We start from the raw sequence: 23,411 nt of genomic DNA on the forward strand, positions 1-23,411 counted from the left end.
TCACTACAAAGGTCTGGAAATTTAGAGTCAACCTGAGTCACCCTTAGTGTATTTGTTTCCGAGTCAGAGGTCATGTATTCCTATTACAGTCCAAAGACCTAAGCACATAATTGAGGCTAACACTTCAGTGCTGCATTGAGAGTGTGTTTCACTGTCAGATGGTGTCATTTTTTTTGTTTGGATAAGATATTCAACCGAGGTTCTGTCTGACCCCACAGGTGGATGTAAATGATCCCCTGAAGAGCAGGAGAAGTCTTCAATTTTTATCCCTCAATAAACACCACCAAAATTATCTGGTCATTTTTTTTATTGCTGTTTGTGGGACCTTGGCTGTGTTTTAATTGCTTGCTGCATTTCCTGCATTACAATAGGCCCTACATTTCAAAAAACATTTCATTGGCTGTGAAACACTGGGATTCTCTGAGGTTATGAAAGGTGTAAGTTCATTCTTTACAAATAGAACCGTAGAATTGGAAGAAGGAATCAAAACATTATTTCTGTTTTTAATACATAAATTTGTGGTGCAAATAAGTCAATATTTTAGTTCTGGGAGTAAACTTTGTTCAATTACTTGGAAGTGGTTTTATATACTATATTTTTTATGAGGAATGATTGCTGAAGCTGCATATACAAATTGCATTGGTGTTTAATAAATCATTCTTACCTCATCCATTCCTTATCTAGTTTCCCTGGTCAACTCTGGCACAGTAGTTTCATTATTTCTGTTTCTTTCACCAGCAATTATTTATGTCTCGGGCTGTTTGTAAGACCTGTTAACAAGCTTTTCATAATGGCAGTTCAGTTGCAGTGTTCTTATTTCTTATGAAACTTGAACTATGAAGTGATTCACTAAGTTCAATTCCACTTTCATGCACTAATTAGCTTACATTCCAGCATTCAATCAAGCAAAATTGAATGAAAAGTCAAAGGCAGTTTTGTCCTATGTTTCTGTTTTTCCTCCCATTAGGTCTCATTTTCCATGGCCCCCTTTTTGGGCTAGGTGCCGTTGGATTCAACTATTTCTCTTATTGTTCCTCTTGCTGGTTCCTAGAGAAACAAAACATTGAGGAGTTTCCAGAAAAAACAAACTTGCCTATTAAGTATTTCAAGCTCATATTAGGCAAATTGCTCATTTTTAAAAAGTCTCCCTAATTGGACGCTGTGCTCCTGTTGTGACCAAACCGATGCTTTGCAAAGGGTCACTATAACTTCCTTGCTTTTTATACTCTATGCTTCTGCGTATAAAGTACAGGATACCATATGCTTTTCTAACCGCTTGTCAACCTGCCCAGCCACCTTCAACAGTTTGAGATTCCTCTGCTCCTGCATCCCCTTTATCCTTCATTTTTATTGTAGGAGTTCCTAGGCCTAACTCCCTTCAGCTGCTTCTTCAATGATTTTTCTTCCATTGTAAGGTCAGAGGTTGAGATGTTCACTGACAATTCCACAAAGTTCAGTATCATAATGCAACTCCTCAGATACATGTCCAAATGTGGCAAAATGTGGACGATTTTCGGGTTTGGGTTGACAAGGAGTAAGTAACATTTGTGCTGCACTAGTGCCAGGCAATGACTATCTTCAAATAAACCAAAATCTAACCATTGTCCTTTGACATTCAATGGCATAACCATCATTGAATCCCCCACTAGCAACATTATGGGGTTACTATTGACCAGAAAGTGAACTGGACTAGCTATGTAGATACTGTGACCACAACAACAGGTCAGAGTCAAGGGATCTTGCAGCTAGTAACTCACTTCCTGATTCCCCAAAGCCTGTCCATCATCTACAAGGCACAAGGCGGGAGTGTGATGGAATACTCTCCACTTCCCTGGATGAGTGCAGCTCCAACAGTAACACTCAAAAAGATCCAGACAAAGCAGCGCACTTGATCAGCACCCGATCCACCACCTTCAACATTCACTCCCTTCACCATCAATGCATAATGGCAGCAATGTGTACCAGCTGCAAAATGAACTGCAGAAATCATCAAGCCTCCTTCTCTGGAACTTCCCAATCCCATAGCTGCTGCACGGCACGGGCGGCACAGTAGCACAGTGGTTAGCATTGCTGCTTCACAGCTCCAAGGACCTGGGTTCGATTCCCAGCTCGGGTCACTGTCTGTGTAGAGTTTGCACGTTCTCCTCGTGTCTGCGTGGGTTTCCTCCGGGTGCTCCGGTTTCCTCTCCCAGTCCAAAGATGTGCGAGTTAGGTTGATTCGCCATGCCAAAATTTTCCTTTAGTGTCCTGGGATGCGTAGATTAGAGAGATTAGCAGGTAAATGTGTAGAGATATGGGGGTAGTGCCTGGGTGGAATTGTGGTTGGTGCTGACTTGATGGGCTGAAGGGCCTGTTTCTGCACTGTAGGGTCCTATGTTCTATGTTCTGTGCTGCCATCTAGAAGGACTAGGGTAACAAATACATAGGGACACCACCACTTGCAAGTTCCCCTCCAAGCCACACATCATCCTAATCTATAAATATATCAATGTTCCTTCACTGTCGCTGGTTCAAAATCCTGAACGCTCCCTACCACCACTGTGGGTGTACCTACATCACATGGGCTGCAGTGATTCAAGAAGGCAGCTCAGTACCAAATTCTCAAGGGCATTTAGGGATGGCAATAAATGGTGGCCTAGCCTGTGATGTCCACATCCCATAAACTTTTTTTTAAATGGTTTCTGACACAAACGCATCAATTTTCTGCATTGAATTTCATGTATCATGTGATCACCCATTGCACTAGCATGTTTTTGTGCTCTTAGTAGCATCTTTACTGTTCACAGTACTTCCAAGTTTTATGTCATTTACAGATATTGAAATTGTGCCCTGCTCACCCCAGTCTATGTCAGTAATATAGATCAGGAAAACTGTGGTGCAGCTCCTGGGGAACTCCACAGTGTACCTTCTTTTATGACTCACATGAGTTGAATGTAAAGGCTATGTCCATATGACAGAAGATAATGGTGTTGCTTATGTTTGTCTTTTAGAACAGAAACATGACGACGCAGTGGTGTTTCTCTACCTGTGGATCGCTTGTTTGTTGGTCAGCTCCTGTTACACTCTCACCTGGGACCTGAAGATGGACTGGGGTCTCTTTGACAAAAATGCTGGAGAGAATACCTTCCTGCGTGAGGAGATTGTGTACCCTCAGAAAGTATGTGTTTGAACCATTCCAAGCATTGCTCATTCTGGCTTCTGGGTTAGTAGAAACCTGGGCCAACAATATTGTGGAACATGGTGTACAGACTAATATGTAGCTAGGTATTTCCAAACATTTATCAAGATCCAAATTAATATGGGCGACTCTTAGTGGGAAGTGTACCTGTATACACAGGAGGGTATTTTTGGCTGTGATACACCTCCACATGATGAGTAAGTTGTCTGATGCTCTCCTCCTTCCTGGCATCACAGTTGCCAAAGGTTAGCTTTTGTATCTTGACAGGAGTCCGTGCCTTGAAGGTGGAGAGAAAACCGGGGAACAGATCAGCAGAAGTCAAGGACATTATCTTTAGGCAAATATTGGCACTTTAATGTTGGAACAGAGACTTTCCACAGTTGAGATGTGTTTCGCCTTTCCACTGTTTACTGTGCTCTTAACTTAATCCTTCCAGTGGTAATTAGACACTCCAGCCCTTCTACATGGATAATGTGTCTGAAGAACTCCGTTTATTTTCTTTTGATTTTATTTGGAATTCTCTTGCTTTATCTGTCTCATTCAGTACATCTTCATTAATCATTTTCACCAGCCAACTTATCCTTAGGATCATTCTTATGCACCACATTTCGAAGCTCTTGATTTTCTTTCCTAATGCTCTAAGCTTCACATCCGTAACTCATTACTGACTAGACATAGTGTTTTAGCGCACAAATTCTCATTTCAAAGTTCTGTATTATGCCCTCATATTGCCTGCAATTAAGAAGCTGGACCACTTCTGCTTAATATATATTGTGCCCTCATAGGAATGAGACACCCATCCCTGGGCTGCAATTTCGACCCTAAGCTGTGTAACACTTATGGATTGTCATCCATTTCCCAGTCTCTCGTCAGAATATCTACCTGGAACCAGTTGAAAGACCGTTTTTTCCCTCATGCATATTTTGCGCATCAATGTTCCCCCACACTATCTGCCAGTGTGCACACTCTGAAAGCACCGACAACAGTAGCCCTTTCACTTTTCCCGACCTCCCTCTGCTCTGTTGTTATCCACACAGTGTGCGAGGTCATCTTTAGAAAGAACAAGGCAAAGTCATGTCTTCCATTAGACCATAATACAACCATTGAGGTATGATTGTGTTGAACCTCCAGATCTCTTTCAGAGCCCATAACCAGGTACCTCTCCGGCAGCATTATGAAACTTTACTATCTTCAATCTGGTCTCTTGCGCAAACCCAATTTTCATCGCTCTGCCATTGGTGGCTGTGTCTTAGCTGCTTAGGCACCAGGAACTACAATTCCTCCCTTAATCTGCTCCTCCTCTCTACCTCTGCTCTCAGATTATGGTGTTCCTTAAAATCTGCCTGCTTGATCATGCTTTTGATCACCTGACCTATCTTCTTGCATAGCTTGCAATGTTAATTCTAAACTGCGCAACTGTGCAACAACCCAGAAGACCTTGCACAAGCCAAGCATAAATTGATTTTTCTAATTTACCGTGTCTGCATATCCTCTCAAAACAAAATAATTAGAGGGAACATTGGTAGTTTGGTGTGAAATTTTGATCAGTTGCCTCTTGTAATGTCTTACTGCATTAAGGGCATTATATTATTGCAAGATGTTGATATTAGCTTCAGTTTACCAAACATTGCTTCATAATACAGTAAGCGTAGTTGTGGTGGCATTCCTGTAGTTCACATCTCATGGGTTCCTATAGAAATTAATGTTAAAGCTGGAGTTAGGTTCCTTCATACATTTCTTGCCTGTAAAAAAGCAATGTACAAGTTGAAATACTGTACCATACATGCAGCACTGCGCATCCTAGCTAGAATATGAAATAAATCACTGAATATAAAAGAAATACTATATACATTTAAATTAGATAACACAAAATCACCCAAAAAAGACCTGAACATTACAGCTTCTGTGTCTCACCCAGAGCACTCCTGAAACTTGCTTAACTTTTTGTTTGCTTTTCTTTCCCACTCTGCTTTTACCTCGCTCCATAAGAACTGGAACTGTAGTAGGCCATTCAGCCTTTTGAGCCTGCTCCGCCATTTAGTAAGACCATGGCTGCTAACACTCATTAAGCCCACTTTCCTGCCTCCTCTTTGTAATACTTAATTCCTCTCTTTTTTCACTCTGCATGTATGTCTGTGTCTCTCCTTTCCCACTCTCTGCGGGTGTTTTGTGGGGGTGGGGGGCAGGGAGAGGTGAGAAGTAGCTTGAAGCCCTTGATTCTCCCTCTCTCCTAGATTATTCTCAGTTCATCACATGATCAGTGGCCAGCAGCTTTCTGTCCCTGCTCTTGAATCCAGTTCCTGGATCTCAAGGCTCAGTCTCCCAGCAGCTTGGGATTCTGGTGCCTATGGCATTAGTACATGACCGTAGGGTGGGTACAGTCAGAGTTCAGACAACATAAATGTAAAAATAGTGGCATGAATCAATAACAGGGCCCTAGAGACTAAACATTAAAGTGAAATGACTAAGTGGGATGACTTAGTGAAGAATTTCTGTATATGAATCACCCCAGATTCAAGCTTGGTTGAAGTTTCCTGAAGCCAACACCAGGTTGGATGTAGTAATAGCCTTCATGATATATAGATTGAGAGGCAAAATTTTCAATGCAACATCTTTGATGTCGATCAAATTCTCAGTTGTAGTTATTATTACATAATAAGTACAAGATTGTTGAATGTATTGCTGTCACACCTTGTTGCCAGCTTCCTTTGTCCCACCATTGGTGGTCATATTTTGAGTTGTGAAGGCCCGAAGCTCTGGAATTGTCTACGTAAACCTCTCCACCTGCCACTCTTCCTTTATATGCTCCTTTAACCATACCTCTTTAGCCAATCTTTCTATCATAACATCAGTTTATGTTGTTTAATATCACATTTGTTTTGACAATGCTTCAATGGAAATGCTTTGGAATGTTTTAATATATCAAAGCTGCTAAAATGGAAGTTTTTGTTGGTTATTAAGAAACATTTTGAGAGGACTATGAGTAAGCTCTCTGCTACTGGTTTACTCAAGCTTGGAAGAAAAGGAAAGGAAATTGGTTTGTTCAGACTTGCACTTATATCCCATTACAACCTGAAAGTGTACTGAGGAATTGATATTTTTCTTTTATTTACAGAGTTATTACTACTGTGCCATAGTAGAGGATGTCATCCTGCGATTTGCTTGGACTGTGCAGATTTCCATCACCTCAATGAGCACTTTTGCTTCAGCAGGAGACATAATTTCCACTGTGCTGGCCCCATTGGAAGTCTTCCGGTAACATAATTTAAAACCTTGTGATGAATAAATTGATGCTCGGTTAGGTGTGGAAGTGATATGGACAATAGCGATAATATTGATTAAATTCAGTGTAGAACAGGGTGATCCCTAGCCTGCTGCAGCCTGGAAGGGTGCCAGATTAAGGATATTATGTGAGAGTAGAAAGCCTTTTTTCTTTTGCAACTATTCTAGAATTTTGCATCCAAAGCAGATTTTTAAAACCCACCAAATCCATGAGATGTCGGAGTTGAATGTCAGAAGTAAGGATGGAGAGCAAGAGTAGGTGGGTTAGAGTAGGCAGCTTCAGATGGAGCAGAGTTCTTGTGTTCTTGTCCTACAAAATGGTTTGGCAGCACAGTGAGGATCCTGTCTGAGGTAGTTTCATGCAGCATTATATCCCAGAGCCAACACGGACAGGCCGTGAACCAGATTTATTTAATAGCCTAACTGCAAAAAGGTTTATCTAACAGCAAACATAATGCAATCAATGAAATGTTTGAAAAAAAACTCAAAACAGCTACGAAGATTCTAGATTTAGATACGGCTGGCTTCAATGGAATGAGACATAGACTGTCCACTGTAAACTAGGAAAATCTGTTAATTGTTAAAATGACGGATTAATGGGAGGGGTTTTAAAAAAATAATATGATGCAGAACCAGCAAGAGATTTACTTGTCAAAAGCAGCCATGAGCAACTAAAGAGCTAAGAGCAATATAAAATGAAAAGGTAGATCATGCACTTTTTTTAAAACCACAACCTGGCAACTGGGGAAGATGCAAAGGGAACTATAGATGACCAAACTTATTTGAAGAACTGCAGAAAGGGTGTATGAAGAGAAACTTGCAAGCAATATCAGAATTAAAACGATTTTACTATTAGGTTATTAAAGTGCGGTCAGGAGCAATGTGGTCCCTTCAAAAACTGATATTGGTGAATTTTGTCAAAGAAAAGGGAATGCTGGTCATGTTGAATACTTTGCATCATTACTTACAGTGGAGGAAGATGTCAACTGGCCATTCCAATGAAACTAATATTGAGTTAGGGATGAAAACTCACCAAGATTAACTTAAACAAAATAACAATAATTTTAAAAATGACACTAGTGAGTAATAAATCCCTAGGACCATATAGTTTCCGTCCTAGGATGTTAAAGGAAATAGTTGAGAATACTGCAGATGCTCTGACTATGTAATCTTCCAAAGCTTTCTCAGGTAAAGTCAGGGAATTATAGACCCGTTAGAATAATATCTGGAATCAGGAAATTACTAGAGTCTACAATTAAGGAATACCTTGAAAACTTGCAGCTGATCAAGAAGAGACAACATGATTCACAAAGGGAGGAATCTGATTGAGCTTATTTTGAAGAGGTGTCTAAAGGAGTGAACATGCAATGCCCATGGATGATATTTATATGGAATTCCAGATGGAATTTGATAAATCCCTCAGTAGAGACTATTAACAAAAATTGATGCTCATGGAATTGAAGCCAAATTAATAAACTGATAAGGAAATTGACTCAGCAGCAGGAGATTGGAATAACGCATTAATTAGCAAGCTGTGACTAGTGTCCTGTAAGGATATGTGTTGGGACCTCAACTATTCATCGTCTTAATTAACAACTTAAATGTTTGGATTAAAAAGTCATGTATCCAATATTAAAAAGCCACATATCCAATTTTTTTGATGACACAAAGATAGGCAGCATTGTAAACAACATAGATGGAAACACAGAATTACAAAGCAATATTACAGATTAAATGACTGGGACCAATTGATTTCAATAAAGTCAAATGTGAGGCCATTCACTTTGGATCTAAAAAGAATAGAACAGAGTACTTTACAGATGGCAAAAGAAAAGAAACAATAGAGCCCAAGGAACTGATCAAAAAGGCTAATGGAATGCTGGTCTTTATATCTAGAGTACTTGAATACAAGAGGGTAGACATTGTGCTTCAGTTATACACAGCCTTTGTTACACACATGTGGAACACTGAATAATTGTGGGAGGGGAATACAGCATAGATTTATTAGAGTAATATGTAGGTTAAATCATGAGGAGAGATGACACAAACTGGAGATGTGTTCCCTGGACTTCAGAAGGTTTTGGATGATTTGATACTAGATCAATTCGTTTTAGAAGTGGGTTTGATTTATATTTGTAAACCAAAGATATTAAGGGATAACAGACAGAGACAGGAAGATGGAGTTAGATCACAGATCAACCATAACTTCACTGAATTGCAGATCAAGTTCAAGGGACTTAATTGCCTACCCGTGTTTCAATCTTCCTTGGTCAGATGTGCCAGGAATTGTCAAATATCTCAATATGTACATGCTAGTTTACCATAGATAGACCGTGCATGAGGTGGCTGTTTTATTGGGGCTGTTTTGTGGCTGAGAAACCATCAGGACTCTGGTAATGAGGGCATTGAAAACCCAGTCTTGTCAACAAGGATTCAGTGCTCTTGGGTAGAGTTGGAAATTTGTGTTGGTAGTTAAGGGGGAGCTGGGAAGAAAAATAGTCAGGAGTAAAAAGGAGAATTGAGGCCTTGAGAAGGATGTAGTGGAAAGAAAAATTATGAGGACATGATGGGAAAGCCCTAATGGCAATGGAGATCCTGGAAGTGAGCATTTACGATGTTGATGTTGAAGGTGATGACCAGTTACGTGATTTTGATGTTTTTGTAGACAATAGCTTTGGAAGAAGAATGCAGAAATGGGAACAGACAAAGCAAGGTTGGGTTCCACTGGTGGATGGAGTACACTCAATCTCCCAATATATTACAAAAAAAACTTCTTAATGTAAAAATAAAAAGCATTGTGCCCAGTCCCTGAAGAATAAGCAAAAAAGGCCTGGAGAATAAAGCTGCTAGCAGACATTTTGTGTTAAAAGGAAGCCAGAATTTGTTAAAACTCATAAGTACACTAAGTGCTCGCACCCTTAGATTGGCTTGCAACAGCAACCAGTATAATGTCGAACTGTTTATGAACAGGTTGGTGTATACTGCAAGCTAAAACATTTCTCCTCTGCTGAGTTATCACAATAGGGTGGCATGGTAGCACAGTGGTTAGCACGGCTGCTTCACAGCTCCAGGGATCTGGGTTCAATTCCTGGCTTGGGTCACTATCTGTGTGGAGTTTGCACATTCTCCTCGTGTCTGCATGAGTTTCCTCCGGGTGCTCCGGTTTCCTCCCACAGTCCAAAGATGTTCTGGTTAGGTTGATTGGCCATGTTAAAATTGCCCTTAGTGTCCTGAGATACGTAGGTTAGAGGGATTAGTGGGGATGTAAATATGTAGGGATATGGGGATAGGGACTGGGTGGGATTGTGGTCGGTGCAGACTCGATGGGCTGAATGGCCTCTTTCTGTACTATAGGGTTTCTATGATAATAGAGTAGAGTGAGCCAGCTTATGGACAATTTTTAAGGATTTTAGTCTCTGCAGCTAGCTGCATTTAAGACTTGGCTCAAACATTTGAGCAAACACATGAGTCACTTCATAGTACTTTGCATTTTGTGGTTGCCATCACCACACTGCTGCTCACTAATACTGAATTGTGTTTCACTACAGCCGGTTTGTGTGGAATTTCTTCCGTCTGGAGAACGAACACCTGAACAACTGTGGTGAATTCCGTGCCGTACGTGATATCTCGGTGGCACCCCTCAATGCCGATGACCAGACTGTGCTGGAGCAGATGATGGACCTTGAGGATGGAGTGCGAAATCGCCAAAAAAGCAGAGTGTGGAAACGCACTTATAGCATCTCTCTGCGTAAAACATTGTACGTATTGATTTCAAGGGATTCACTCTCAGGTTGCACAGTAACTGCAGCACCGAGAGAACTCGGAAGGGAAAGAATAACACTTTTACAGAACATGCTAAACAACAAATTAACTTAGTTGTTCTGCACCTTTCTCTACCTCAGCTAGTGTTTTCCAGCCAATTAAAGCAATCACTGTTGTGACATAGAAGATGCAGCAAACCGTTTGTACACAGCAATAACTTGCAAATAATCTTTGTTAGTGCTGCTGACAAATTTTGGTCATGTCTCAGGGAGAACTGAAATCACACTAGCCCCATGATCGCCTTTTAGGTTTAATCCCACTTCCCAAAAGGTGCTGTCCCTGGCTGCAGTGAAATACACTGTACTCCATTCACAAATAGCTTGCCTCCCAGATAGCATGCACTATGATAAAGGAACTTTCTTTATCATTGCAATGTTTGAAGATTAGGAGAGGGTGGGAAATCAAGAGACAGGAAAGCAGCAGTTGGACGGGATGGTGCACAATTGAAGGGAGACTACCATCCCATTCCATCTGATGGGGGCTGTCAGTGTAAGGATGGAAAATTGATAGCCCTGGAGACTAAGTCTTTGACTTCTCCATAGCTACTTCATCTGGCTGCACAAATCATATTTCTGTGCAACAACATGTCCCATATCTTCAACCTTACTGCACTCCCGTCAGCTCTGTCCTTCCCAAGCCCTTCAGCTTCCCAGACTCGCAGTAAATGAACTTCATTCATTTAATTTGAAATCTTTGTGGCCTTGTTCAGCTGGCCATTTCCACATTCTGACTCCAGGTTACTCCTTGTTATTGTCACTTTTCAAAGTACTGTGTCTTTGCCTGCGGTACTCCTTACTATGATCCTCTGCTTTCTTTCTCCTAAATATTTGCTTTAAAACTCAAGGGTTGAAATTTTCCTGTCCTGTGCACTACTGGAATCACAGCAGGCAGGGGTGGACCGTGCAATTTCTGTTGACCTTGGGTGGGAATTTCCCTCGCCTTGGGGTGAGTGTGGCCAGAAAATCCTGTCCAATGACTTCTCTGTCATGAAAAATTGAGATCATCTGGTCAGCTGCCTCTGCCACTTCCTTGCATCCCCTTGGCCAACCAAGCTGGAAGTCCTCTTCTAAGGATCCATCCCTTTCCTAGCCCTGAACTTGCATCCTTTCTTTCTCTCCTATCTCTGCTCATACCCTCTCCAAACTCACCTCCCGCTCCCTCCAACTATTCCCACTAAACGGTTGACCACCCAGCTCCTCCTTGTTAGCCGATACTGTAAGTAGCACTCTGTTCATGGCTTGTCCTGCAAATCTGCTGTCTTCACCTCTCTCAAAAAACACCCCATGATTATCCTCCATCCTTGTGAACGTTAGCCCTATCTCCAACTGTCTTTTCTCTCAAGCCCTTTAATGTGCAGTCACCTCCCAAATACATGTTTGTCTTTATATTTGAGTTCTTCCAATCAATTGAGTCCCCCCTGTCAAAGTACCAAAACAGCTCTCAGCAAAGTCACAAATGATACCCTATGTAACTGTGACAAAGGCAACTTATCCCTCTTTTTTGATCTGTCTGGAGCCTTTCACCACACCATCCTCCTCTAACTCTGTTCCATCGTCGTGCAGCTGAGTGGACCTTCACTTGCCTGGTTCCACTCTTCTTCATCTAACCAGAAAAAGAGTATCAGTTGCAGTTGCTTTTCTTCCTGCTCCCACACCAGTGTCCCCCAGGAATCAATCCTTGGCTCCTTCTATTTCTCATCTACAGTACAGGCTGCAACTCAACAGTAACATCTGAAAACCCAGCATTAGCTTTCAAATGTACGACAACTGGCTCAACCTCACCACTGCCCCTCTTGACCTCTCCATTGTCAAAATTGTCAAACTACTGGTTTAACACTGGATTAGCAGGAATTTCCTCTTCCACCATCTTTTCCCACTGCACTTGAAACTCAATCCCTTGACACCAACACTTTCCTTCTCCTTGGTTATTGTCTGAATCAGATTGCTCATAATCTTGATATTTGATCCTGAGAAGAACTATTAATCAAATATTCATACCATCAATCCATAAGACCACCTATTTCCACATTTGCTTCAACTTTTCAACATCTGAAGTCCTCTTTGTTTGAAGTTTATTAGTGTCACAATAAACTTATATTAACACTGTAATGAAGTTACTGTGAAAATCCCCTAGCCGCCACACTCTGATACCTGTTCGGGTACACTGAGGGACAATTTAGCATGGCCAGTGCACCTAACCAGCACGTCTTTCGGACTGTGGGATGAAACCGGAGCACCTGGAGGAAACCCGCATGGACACAGGGAGAACATGGAGACTCTGCACTGACAGTGACCCAAGCCGGGAATCGAACCCGGGTCCCTGACGCTGTGAAGCAGCAGTTCGAAGCCTGTAAACATGATATTCCAACGCAATGCAAAGATGCTTCAGTGTGATTTGGACAGGCTTTGTGTGTGGGCATGTGCACGGCAGATGCAGCATAATGTGGATAATGTGAGGCTATCTGCTTTGGTAATGATAATAGGAAAACAGATTGCTACTTGAATGGGTGTAAATTGAAAGAGGTGGATACTCAGCGAGACCTTGAAGTCCTTGTGCATCAGATGCTGAAAGTAAGTGCACAGTTATAGCAGGCAGCAAAGAAGGCAATGGTACGTTGGACTTCATATATTGAGTATAAGGATAGGGATGCTTTGCTGCAATTGTACAGGCATTGGTGCAGTCGCACCTTGACTATTTTGTGCAGTTTTGGTGTCCTTATTTGAGGAAGGATGTCCTTGCTATAGAGGAGGTACAGCGAAGGTTTACCAGGCTGATATCTGGGATGGTAGGTCTGTCATATGAGGAGGGACTAAGTCGGTTAGGATTATATTCACTGGAGTTCAGAAGAGTGAAAAGGGATCTCATAGAAACTTTTAAAATTCTAACGGGGTTAGACAAGGTAGATTCAGAAAAAATGTTCCTAATGGTGGGGGAGTCCAAAACTAGGGGTCATACTTTGTGGATAAGGGGTAAACCTTTTAGAACTGAGGGGAGGAGAAATTCCTTCAGCCAGAGCCATAGGGGTTTACAGCATGGAAACAGGCCCTTCGGCCCAACTTGTCCATGCTGCCCTTTTTTTAATCCCTAAACTAATCCCAGTTGCCTGCGTTTGGCCCATACCCATCGTACCCATGTAACTATCTAAATGCTTTTTAAAAGATAAAATTGTACCCGCCTCTACTACTACTTCTGGCAGCTTGTTCCAGACACTCACTGCCCTCTGTGTGAAAAAATTGCCTCTCTGGACACTTTTGTATCTCTATCCTCTTGCACTAAACCTATGCCTTCTAGTTTTAGACTCCCTTACCTTTGGGAAAAGATATTGACTACCTACCTTGTCTATGTCCCTCATTATTTTGTAGACCTCTATAAGTTCACCCCTCAGTCTCCTACTGTCCAGAGAAAAAAGTCCCAGTCTATTCAGCCACTCCTTATAGCTCAATCCATCGAGTCCCGGTAGCATCTTAGTAAATCTTTTCTGCATTCTTTCTAATTTAATAATATCCTTCCTATAATAGGGTGACCAGAATTGCATACAGTATTCCAAATGTGTCCTTACCAATGTTTTGTACAACTTCAACAAGATGTCCCAACTCCTGTATTCAATGTTCTGACTGATGAAACCAAGCATGCCGAATGCCTTCTTCACCACTGTCCACCTCTGACTCCACTTTCAAGGAACTATGAACATGTACCCCTAGATCTATTTGGTCTGTAACTCTTTCCAGTGCCCTAACATTAACTGAGTAAGCCCTGCCCTGGTTGAATCTACCAAAATGCATTTGTCTAAATTAAACTCCATCTGCCATTTGTCAGCCCACTGGCCCAATTGATCAAGATCCCATTGCAATTGGAGATAATTGTCTTCCTCACTGTCCACCATGCCACCAATCTTGGTGACATCTGCAAATTTACTAACCATGCCTCCTATATTCTCATCCAAATCATTAATATAAATGACAAATAACAGTGGGCCCAGCACAGATTGCTGAGGCACACCGCTGGTCACAGGCCCCCAGTTTGAAAAACAATTCTCTACAACCACCCTCTGGTTTCTGCCAAGAAGCCAATTTTGTATCCATTTAGATACCTCACCCTGGATCCCATGAGATTTAACTTTATGCAACAACCTACCATGCGGTACCTTGTCAAAGGCCTTGCTGAAATCCATGTAGACAACATCAACTGCACTGCCCTCATCTACCTTCTTGGTTACCCCTTCAAAAAACTCAATTAAATTTGCGAGACATGATTTTTCACTCAAAAAGCCATGCTGACTGTCCTTAATCAGTCCTTGCATCTCTAAATGCCTGCAGATCCTGTCTCTCAAAATACCTTCCAACAATTTACCCACCACAGATGTGAGGCTCACTGGCCTGTAGTTCCCAGGCTTTTCCCTGCGGCCCTTTTTAAACAAAGGCACAACATTTACCACTCTCCAATCTTCAGGCATCTCACCCGTGACTATCGATGATTCAGATATCTCAGCTAGGGGACCCGTAATTTCCTCCCTCGCCTCCCACAACGTCCTGGGATATATCTCATCAGGTCCCGTAGATTTATCTACCTTGATGCGCTTTAAGACTTCCAGCACCACCACCTCTGTAATATGTACACTCCTCAAGACATCAGTGTTTAATCCCCAAGTTCCTTAACATCCAGAGGGTGGTGAATGTGTGAAATTCACTATCACAGAATGTAGTTCAGGCCAAAACATTGTCTGATTTCAAGAAGAAATTAGATGTAACTCTTGGAGCTAGAGGAATCAAGAGATATGGGGAGAAGGGGAGATGAGGATATTGAATTCGATGATCAGCCATGATCAGAATAAATGGCAGAGCAGGCTTGAAGCACCAAATGGTCTACTCCTGCTTCTAGTTTCTATGTTTCTACTCGTCAGCCTTCCATGTTTTACACTCGGTAGACTTAAGGTCATCCAAAACTCAATTGCCTGTGTCCTAACTCGCACCAAATTCCAGTCATCCATCGCCTCGGTGCTCACTGATCTACACTGTCTCCAGTTACATAATACGTTGATTTTAACATTCTCATCCTTGTTTTTAAATCTCTCCAATGCCTCACTCCTCCCCAGCTCTATAATCCCCTCCAGCCCCCAAAAACTTCCCAAGATATCTGTGCTCCTCTAATTCTGGGCTTTTTGAACATGCTCTGTTCTAATTATGCACTGAGGGCGGTCATGGCCTTGGCTGACTAGGCCCTAAACTATGGCGTTCCCTCCCTACATCTCCACTTCTCTGGCCTTAAAACTTAGCTCTTTGGTAAACTTTCTGGTCATGCGTCCAATTTCTTTTTATGTAGCTCATGTCAAGTTGTTTTTTAATGCCCCTGTGATGCACATTGGGATATTTTATCAAGTTAAAAGCACTATGTAAATACAAGTTGTTGTTCTCACTGATTGCACCATCCCTTCCTTCCAATCTATTCCCTCTTTCCTGCCTTAAGTTGCTTTGAGGTATATTTACACTGCATTTCTGAAGTACATATTAGCTGTCAAGGGCTTTGAATGACAATGTGAAAAATGTTATGTAAATGTGAGTTCTTTCTTTAGTGCAATTTGGAGGGAACATACTGGCACCATATGGTGCGAATCTGCACTGCAGTGGCAGTCTGTTCTGCATAATCATTTTTTTCCAGAGTTTATATGATTTATTCAGAGGGGTACTTTTTAAAGTTCTCTTTATTTATTGTTTTGAAAAAACAAAATTGTATGTTGAAATTTGTAAGATCCATGATTTACTTCCTTCACACTTCTCTGGGGAGTATTAGTCTGAATGTGGAATGCAGATTCTCGTGTGTGCATAGAGCTGGCAATAAGAATTCTAAAGCTGGCCACAACACTCCCAGATTAGTAAAGAGAGAATAGAGTTCCCACTGTTGATTGCTATCCAGGGTTGTTTCCTCCTAAAGCTCGAGGATTTGTGAACAACGAGAGAGATCAGGATCAGTGATACCATTTCATTCAAACATCCTGCCAATTGCTCACTTTGATGTACATTTTACACTAGTTTACCTCCTAATATGATTGCCAGTGAGGGTGAGCAAGGCACTAAGCATCCTCAGGAGACCAATGGAAATGGAAGGGAAAAGCAGTTCTCTTAATGAAACCATTTGTTTTGATGACTGTTGTATTTGTGAATGAGAGCCCTTCAGGTGCAGGAATGTCCCTTATCTAAATGGTATCATATGTGAAAGTGTAAATTTCCCTGCGAGACTAAGGCTGAAATGAGAACCTGATTCTCTAAGTCCACTGGCAGTTTTAACACACTACTGGATTTATATTTACTGTCTCAACTCAGAAGAAGAGTATTTTCCATTGTACCCAATTCAAATAGACTTTTTAAATGGCATTGATCTGAAAACTAAAACAATCAAGCAATTAAATTGCTTTTCGTGCAGTTTAAATGCTGTAGATAATCTGAAATCATCTTCCTACTAGTATGTGATACTAGTAGGGTCTTGTGCTCTGCAAATCTCCCATTAGTACCATTTGCCTGTGGTACTTGCTCATTTGGAACAGGAGCCCCTTGAGCCCGGTCCATCATTCAATTCAGTCACACTCCATATACATGGCAGACCTGATTTAATCTCCCAGCACTCAGTGAGGGTCACGTTCAGTAACAGCTATTTAGACACACCAGGTGTAGGTGTTTGTCTTCGGGGAAAGAACATGTACAATGTATACCCTGAATCTAATGTTCAACAAATACATGGCTGCCATCTTACTGACCCTTGATGGTTGCCTGTGATCAGCATTGGTCACTTCAAACATGAAAAGAAGGACCTTGCATCTATTTCAAAACTCGTCTACAGCACATATCAAGGACATGCTGGAGCATGCACTGTTAAGCTACCAGTTTTTCCAGCTATACAGCCTAACCAGTAGCTGCTGAAAAAATAATGGAAGTTTATTTTTAAACTTCCTTATATAGACCATGGAAAAGCAAGAGTGCTGTTCCCAGCTCCACCTCACTGCTGCCAACCCATACTTTACCCTCCTGTATCTCATTCCCCCATTTATTGGAGCATAAGATGTTTCTGGAGCTCAGTGAGAATCTTTGGCCTCCTTCCTCTTCTTCCACATCCATTCATCTACCTGTAGTCACAATCTTTTATTGTTTGCCTTTTGCAAAATCTGCAGGTTTCAGTCAGCTGTAGTCCTACACAGCATTTACAAGCAGCACTCGGGAGGATGTGAAAAATAGAAGAAGACCATTTGGCTCTTTGAGCCTGTTCTGACATTTATGGCTGATCTTCTACCTCAGTTTCCTTGCCTGGACTATCCCCATATCTCTCAGTTCCCTTGAACGATTGACCTCTGCCTGCATAACACGTGTCAGACAATGACCTTCTCCAACAAGACAGAATCTAAACATCGCACCTCAACATTCTGTGACATTACTGTCACTGAATCCCCCACTATAAACATCCTGGGGGTTAACATTGACCATAATCTGAACTGAACTTGCCATACAAATGCTGTGGCTACAAGAGCAGGTAAGAGGCTAGGAATTCAGTAACTTGCCTCTTGACTCACCAGAACCTGTGAACCAATTCAGGATTGTGATGGAATACTCTCTTGTCTGGATGAGTGTAGCTCCAACAGTCAAGATGCTTGACACCATCCAGGACAAAATAGCCTGCTTGATTGGCACTCCATCTGCAAACATTCACTCCCTTAACCATTGACATACAGTAGCAGCAGTGTGTTCCATCTACAAGATGCACTACCTGGCCAGGAGAAACACCCTTCCAGTATCTGCACTGTCAATCTCTTTAAGAAATATACTTGTTTGAATGAGATCACCTGACATCCCCTAAATTCCAGGGTTTTTAGGTTCAATTCACAACAATATTAGCTCAGTTTGCTGCAGGAAACAACTGTATTCCAAGCCATATTTTTGACACTCCTGAATTAGATCATGGAAAATCTGTACCTCATCTCCATTTGCCTGCTTTTGCACCATAATCCTTAAGATTGTAACCTAACAAAAATATGTCTATCTTAGTCTTCTAAATTTTAATTGACTTCTAGCATCCACAGCCTTTTGGGGGAAAGAGTTTCAGATTTTAACAGTTTTGTGTTTTCACTCTTGGTGGCCTGACACGAATTTTAAGCCTGTGCCCTTCCCTATCACAAGCATTTGATTGCCTGCATCTACTTCTAACATCCTAAATACCTCGACTGCATAGCTTGGGTGTGTCATTTCACAGATGAGGAAGTTTTCTGTTGGCAAGGCACAAATGGGCAGCCAAGTTCGCTGAACCCCTGGCAAAAGTCAAACCAAAGTTGTAAAAAGCCCAAACAAAGCACTGTGGTTCAAGACTAGAGAAGTAGAAATCAAAAGCTGAGAAGTCAAGTTAAATTTATAAAGAACCTTATTTAGATGCACTTCAGAACACCATGTCAGGTCTGGTCTTCTCTACTACAAAAAAGGATACAGGAACATTAGAGAGGATGCAAAGAAGATTTGCAAGGATGATACAAGAACTGGAAATAAATAACTACCAGGAAAGACTAAACAGGTAGGGTCCCATTTCCTTTAGGAAGCCACCAAATCAAGGTTATAAAATTAGGAAGGGACTTGATAGGGTAGGTACACAGAAATTGTTTCCACTTGTAAGAAAGTTCAAAACTAAGAGCAATTAAATGTAAGATGGTCACTGGTAAATTCAATAGGAAATTCAGAATAAACCTAGTTACCCAGAGAGTAGTTCAAATGTGGAACTCACAAGCTCATGGAATAGTAAAATCAAATAGGATGCATTTAAGAGAAAACTAGCTAAGTAAGTAAGAGAGAAAGGATTAGGAAGATGTACTGACAGGGTGAACTGAAAGGGAAGCTCGCGTGGAGGATAGACATTGACATAGTTCACATGGGCTGAATGGGCTGTTTCTGTGCCATAAATTCCCTGTAATTCCATGAGAGAGCAGAGATTTCAGGAGAGCAAGGTGTAGGTACGAAAGTGATTTGATTGATGCTATGAATTCTGGTCTTTAATTCTTACATTGACCTGTTTCTCACCCCCAGAGTGAGGCCCCGTGATGCGGCCGTGTTAATCGAAGACACAGATGATGAAGCGTACACATGAAAGTCAACACCAAGCAGTCACTGTCCTTCACACGTTCCAGTTCTACCAGGCACTGAACACAATCTGCCACTGTGCGTGGCAATAGACTCGATTCCATTTTTTCCCCTTTGTTTTAATATATTAATTTAAACCGATTTAAAAATAAGTGTTGTAACGAACAATTTTACAACTGACAGCAAAACATATCCACAAGGATCAAATCAAACAGAACAAACTCTGTGCTGGAAAATACCAATTTTCTTTTTGTTTTGTCTTGTACTTTTTTTCTCTCTCTCAGGCTCAGTATAGCTAGGGCTGGTTTAAACTGGTTTCTTCAAGTCTTTCTGACTGGCTCATGGCCCTGGTTGCACTTGCAGGGAAAGTGCACTTAATTGTACTTCCTACGTGAAGTTATGGTGTTTAAAAAATTCATTTTGATATGCATTTGTTCTGTTCCAATTGGAAATGTTCATATTATTTATGAAAGAAACTTGTGTCCTGTCTGTTGATGCAGAACTTAGTGTCAATGTTCGTTGAACTTTATTTTTGTGTTTCGGTCAGTGGTTAGCTTTCCTCTTGCAAGAAAGCTAAGCATCTTTATTAAGAGCACTTCAAAGCTTTCTTTGAAGTGCTCTTCCTGCAGAATTGTCAAATGCAGAAGTCCTGCATCCAACACAGACCACCAAGCTACATTCCACTGGTACAAGTTACCTATGACAGGCTAGCTTAACAAAAAACTTTGCAGATACCACAAAATATGTTTGTATTATTTATAAATCATGGCCAGAATTCTCTAACCTCACATGCGGCTGGGATTCTCTGGTCCTGCTGCAGTGAATGGAGATTTGACTGAATGTCAAATTCTCTGTTCTCACTGGGCCATACAAGACCAGAAAATTCTGGCCCATATTTACAGCCAGTGGTATCAAGGACTGTTGCAAAGAAATTATTCTTCATTTCAAATTCTTCTTTTTGTGAAATTTAACAATTTACATACCCCAGAAATTTAGTTGGAAATTCGCATGAATAAAGTTTTTGGCCAAAGTTTGAATGTCAAATGATGGATTCCCTCAGTGCATCAGTTTAATCTGTCAATCTTGTTGTTCATTTTCTGATACCACTGCTGGATCCCGCTGCTTTCTTGCTACATGCCCAACCTGTCATAGGAGCTGGAATGTTGATTGGTGCAGTGAAGATTTTCCCAGGAACCATCAGTGCTATCGTTGTAAGAGCTGCCCTTCTCACTTCCTGGAGAGAGTGCCACAATGAGTTTCTCCAGTAACTTAGATTCATGGCAGCATGTGACCCTTAGCCCCGTGGGCGGATGTTTCAGTGGAGCCATCTTAAGATGCAATTCAGTTGGCCAAAACCTAGATCAGTGGAGAGATTTCAATGCAGTGGGTTATGACCATTGTGCCAATGATTGGCTGCACATTTCAGGGTTCAGAATTTGCTATTAATGTATGTCACTGTGAAAATTAGTAATAGTGAAGTTGGGAATTGTTCATTAATCGCTCATGTCACGTTCTGAATTCATTCCATTTATCTAATCTTTACAGGGATTTTTTTAAATGTAGTTGATTTAGCTGGATTGGGACATTCAGAAAGTATAATAATGATTCTCTTCTGATAGTCTTAAGAGGGCTCCATTGTAACAAAGAACCTGTGATCCTGGACGTACACAAAGGCGATCAAGGTAAGTTCTGGCTCTGTGTCAGAAGAACTCTACATCTCATGGCTGAGCCTCGTAGAACAAACTTTGTTACAGATGTCACATGGGTAGGGGAAGACTTCATTGTAAAGGATCCATGAGTTTGGCATGCTTGGATGCAGGACTGCCTTCACAACAGAGTATAACTTAGCACAATCATTTGGAACTGTAAGTTGAAGCAAATGCGTGAGCATTGGATATGATCAAAGTTTTTGGTGAATGAATCATTCATAAACAAAATAACGGCTTTAAAAAAACCCTTTCCAAATCTCACTGGCAGAAATTCACAACATTCACCCATGTTTCGGTTTGCAGCAATAGCTTGTTTTATACAAAATTTTCACATTCCTGTTGCCTTCTGTTAATAAAGTGTACGGAAAATGGATGTGATTAAGTCATATTGTGATACCTACAGAGGAAGGGGGAAGAAAAGGGATACCATGTCACTAGGCTGAATTTGAACGTGTCTGTGAACATGGTAGCTCAACAAACCAGATTCAGGCAGTTCCACAGTGTAAGCATTGGGAACTTCTTTTTATATCCTGGGACTGCTTCCATTGAAAGCACTTCCATAATGGAGTGAGTTCCTGTTATTGTTGAATCTGACTTCTTTATATTGTGGGGGAAGACTCAACAATAAGGGGCAATTGTGCAGACTAAAGCAGCCAGTCAGATTGGTAAATCCAGCCTCACATGAATGCTGGATGAAGCTTTGTACTGCTTAGCAATAGGGCAAATGTATGTAGAGTAAGTCCTGTATGTGATGCTAAGAAGCAGAGCTAGAAGGGAGCTTATATTACCTTGAGAAAGCTAGCCAGGGAAAGATATGTATGCGCTCTAGCATTATTTATGTTGCTGTGTTAGGCAACCATTATGACAAATACAGTGCTCTGTGACCAACAATGGAGTTGAGGTTTGGTGAAGCCATTCAAAAGTTCAGAATTAATGCAGTATGAATGGGCATTATTTGATCTCTGTTTGGGTTCAATCCAGCATCGTAACCAACTTATGAATGAGGCTCAACCTAAACTTAAATGTAAGTACAAAAAGTGAACCGCAAGCCTAGATTGCCAAATATCTTTCGGGGAGCAATTTTGTATCTTTCCTTCCTTTATTTTAATCTGGGGCTCAATTTGCTAAATTGAATTGTGACACAGAATGATTAGCTTTCACTAAAAAAATCTAAACAAGCATGGTATTTTTTCTTTTCTGAATTGGGGCTATGGTTTGCTGAATTTCTGACAGGCCCAATCTATACAGTGTACCCTTCCGGTCTCCTTCCACCCACAGGTACAAATAAAAGCCAGGAAACCTTTGCAGACTCGCTAGTTACAAAATCCTAGATCTGTGGGTAGCATACTGTAATGGTGAAGGTAATAATGGGGAGCAGCAGAAGAGCTGTTGATATTTGAAGGTTACTGAACTCATGTCTCATCCCTCTCCCTTCTTTATTAGTTCCTCACAGAGACTGGATAATTTTTGATTGAGGGACATGGAGCATTCCAGTGCCTGCTTTGCACAGCCACCCAAAACCTAAATTCATCACCTTGCTTGTTGGAAGCTTTCATTGTTGGAAGCTTTGAACAAGGAGACCAAGTGTAGGATCAGTCTCCTTTTTGTTGTTAATATACAAAGACACATAATCCTTCAGGATGGGAATAATTATACTTCATACAGTTGAAGGGGATAGTACCACAGCATTGCTTGAAGTCACTGTGGAGGGCAGGCTCAATCTACAAAGCTTTGTTGTGTGTAGAAAACCGGAAACCTAAATAAATTCATTCAGACTTCAACAAAATGAGAATCAAATCCATGAGCATTGATGACTTCTGTTCTTGGACAGAGGTACAACTAGTCCATTCTGAACTACTCATCTTTCTATAACCAGTGATAGGACCATTTTAAAACACACCCCTCTCTAGAGCCTGCAACTGGCCCATTCTAAATGACTTCACCCCTCTTTAGAACCTGTGACTGGCCCATTCTAAAACACACATCCTCTGTAACCAGTGACTGATCCATTCTAAACACATCCCTCTGTAACCAGTGACTGGCCCATTCTAAACACATCCCTCTGTAACCAGTGACTGATCTATTCTAAAAACACCCCTCTGTAACCGGTGACTGATCCATTCTAAACACACTCCTCTGTAATTAGTAACTGGCCTATTCTATTACACATACCCCTCTATAACCAAAAACTTGCCCATTCCTAATTACCTTTGAGATGGGCATATTGTTTGATTGAGTCACTGGTTTTGCCTATTCTTTAGACGGCTGTGCTCTATTTCATGAGCTACCTCTCATCAACTGTCAGCCCATAGTCAG

The 23,411-nt window shown here is 41.3% G+C and overlaps 1 protein-coding gene across 1 annotated transcript in view; it reads left to right on the forward strand.

The window, feature by feature from the left end:
* Positions 1-21,468, forward strand: part of LOC145347967 (solute carrier family 53 member 1-like) — a 328,249-nt gene extending 306,781 nt beyond the window's left edge. The window contains exons 12-15 of the mRNA XM_080195993.1: positions 2,991-3,157; positions 6,294-6,433; positions 10,009-10,218; positions 19,333-21,468. Coding sequence (XP_080052119.1) covers positions 2,991-3,157; positions 6,294-6,433; positions 10,009-10,218; positions 19,333-19,393 — 578 coding nt within the window. The 3' untranslated portion in view covers positions 19,394-21,468. The remainder of the gene's footprint in view (positions 1-2,990; positions 3,158-6,293; positions 6,434-10,008; positions 10,219-19,332) is intronic.
* The last annotated feature ends 1,943 nt before the right edge of the window (positions 21,469-23,411 follow it).

The sequence above is a fragment of the Carcharhinus amblyrhynchos genome, chromosome 9, assembly GCF_965287045.1.
Source record: "Carcharhinus amblyrhynchos chromosome 9, sCarAmb.v2.hapA, whole genome shotgun sequence".
NCBI lineage: Eukaryota > Metazoa > Chordata > Chondrichthyes > Carcharhiniformes > Carcharhinidae > Carcharhinus > Carcharhinus amblyrhynchos.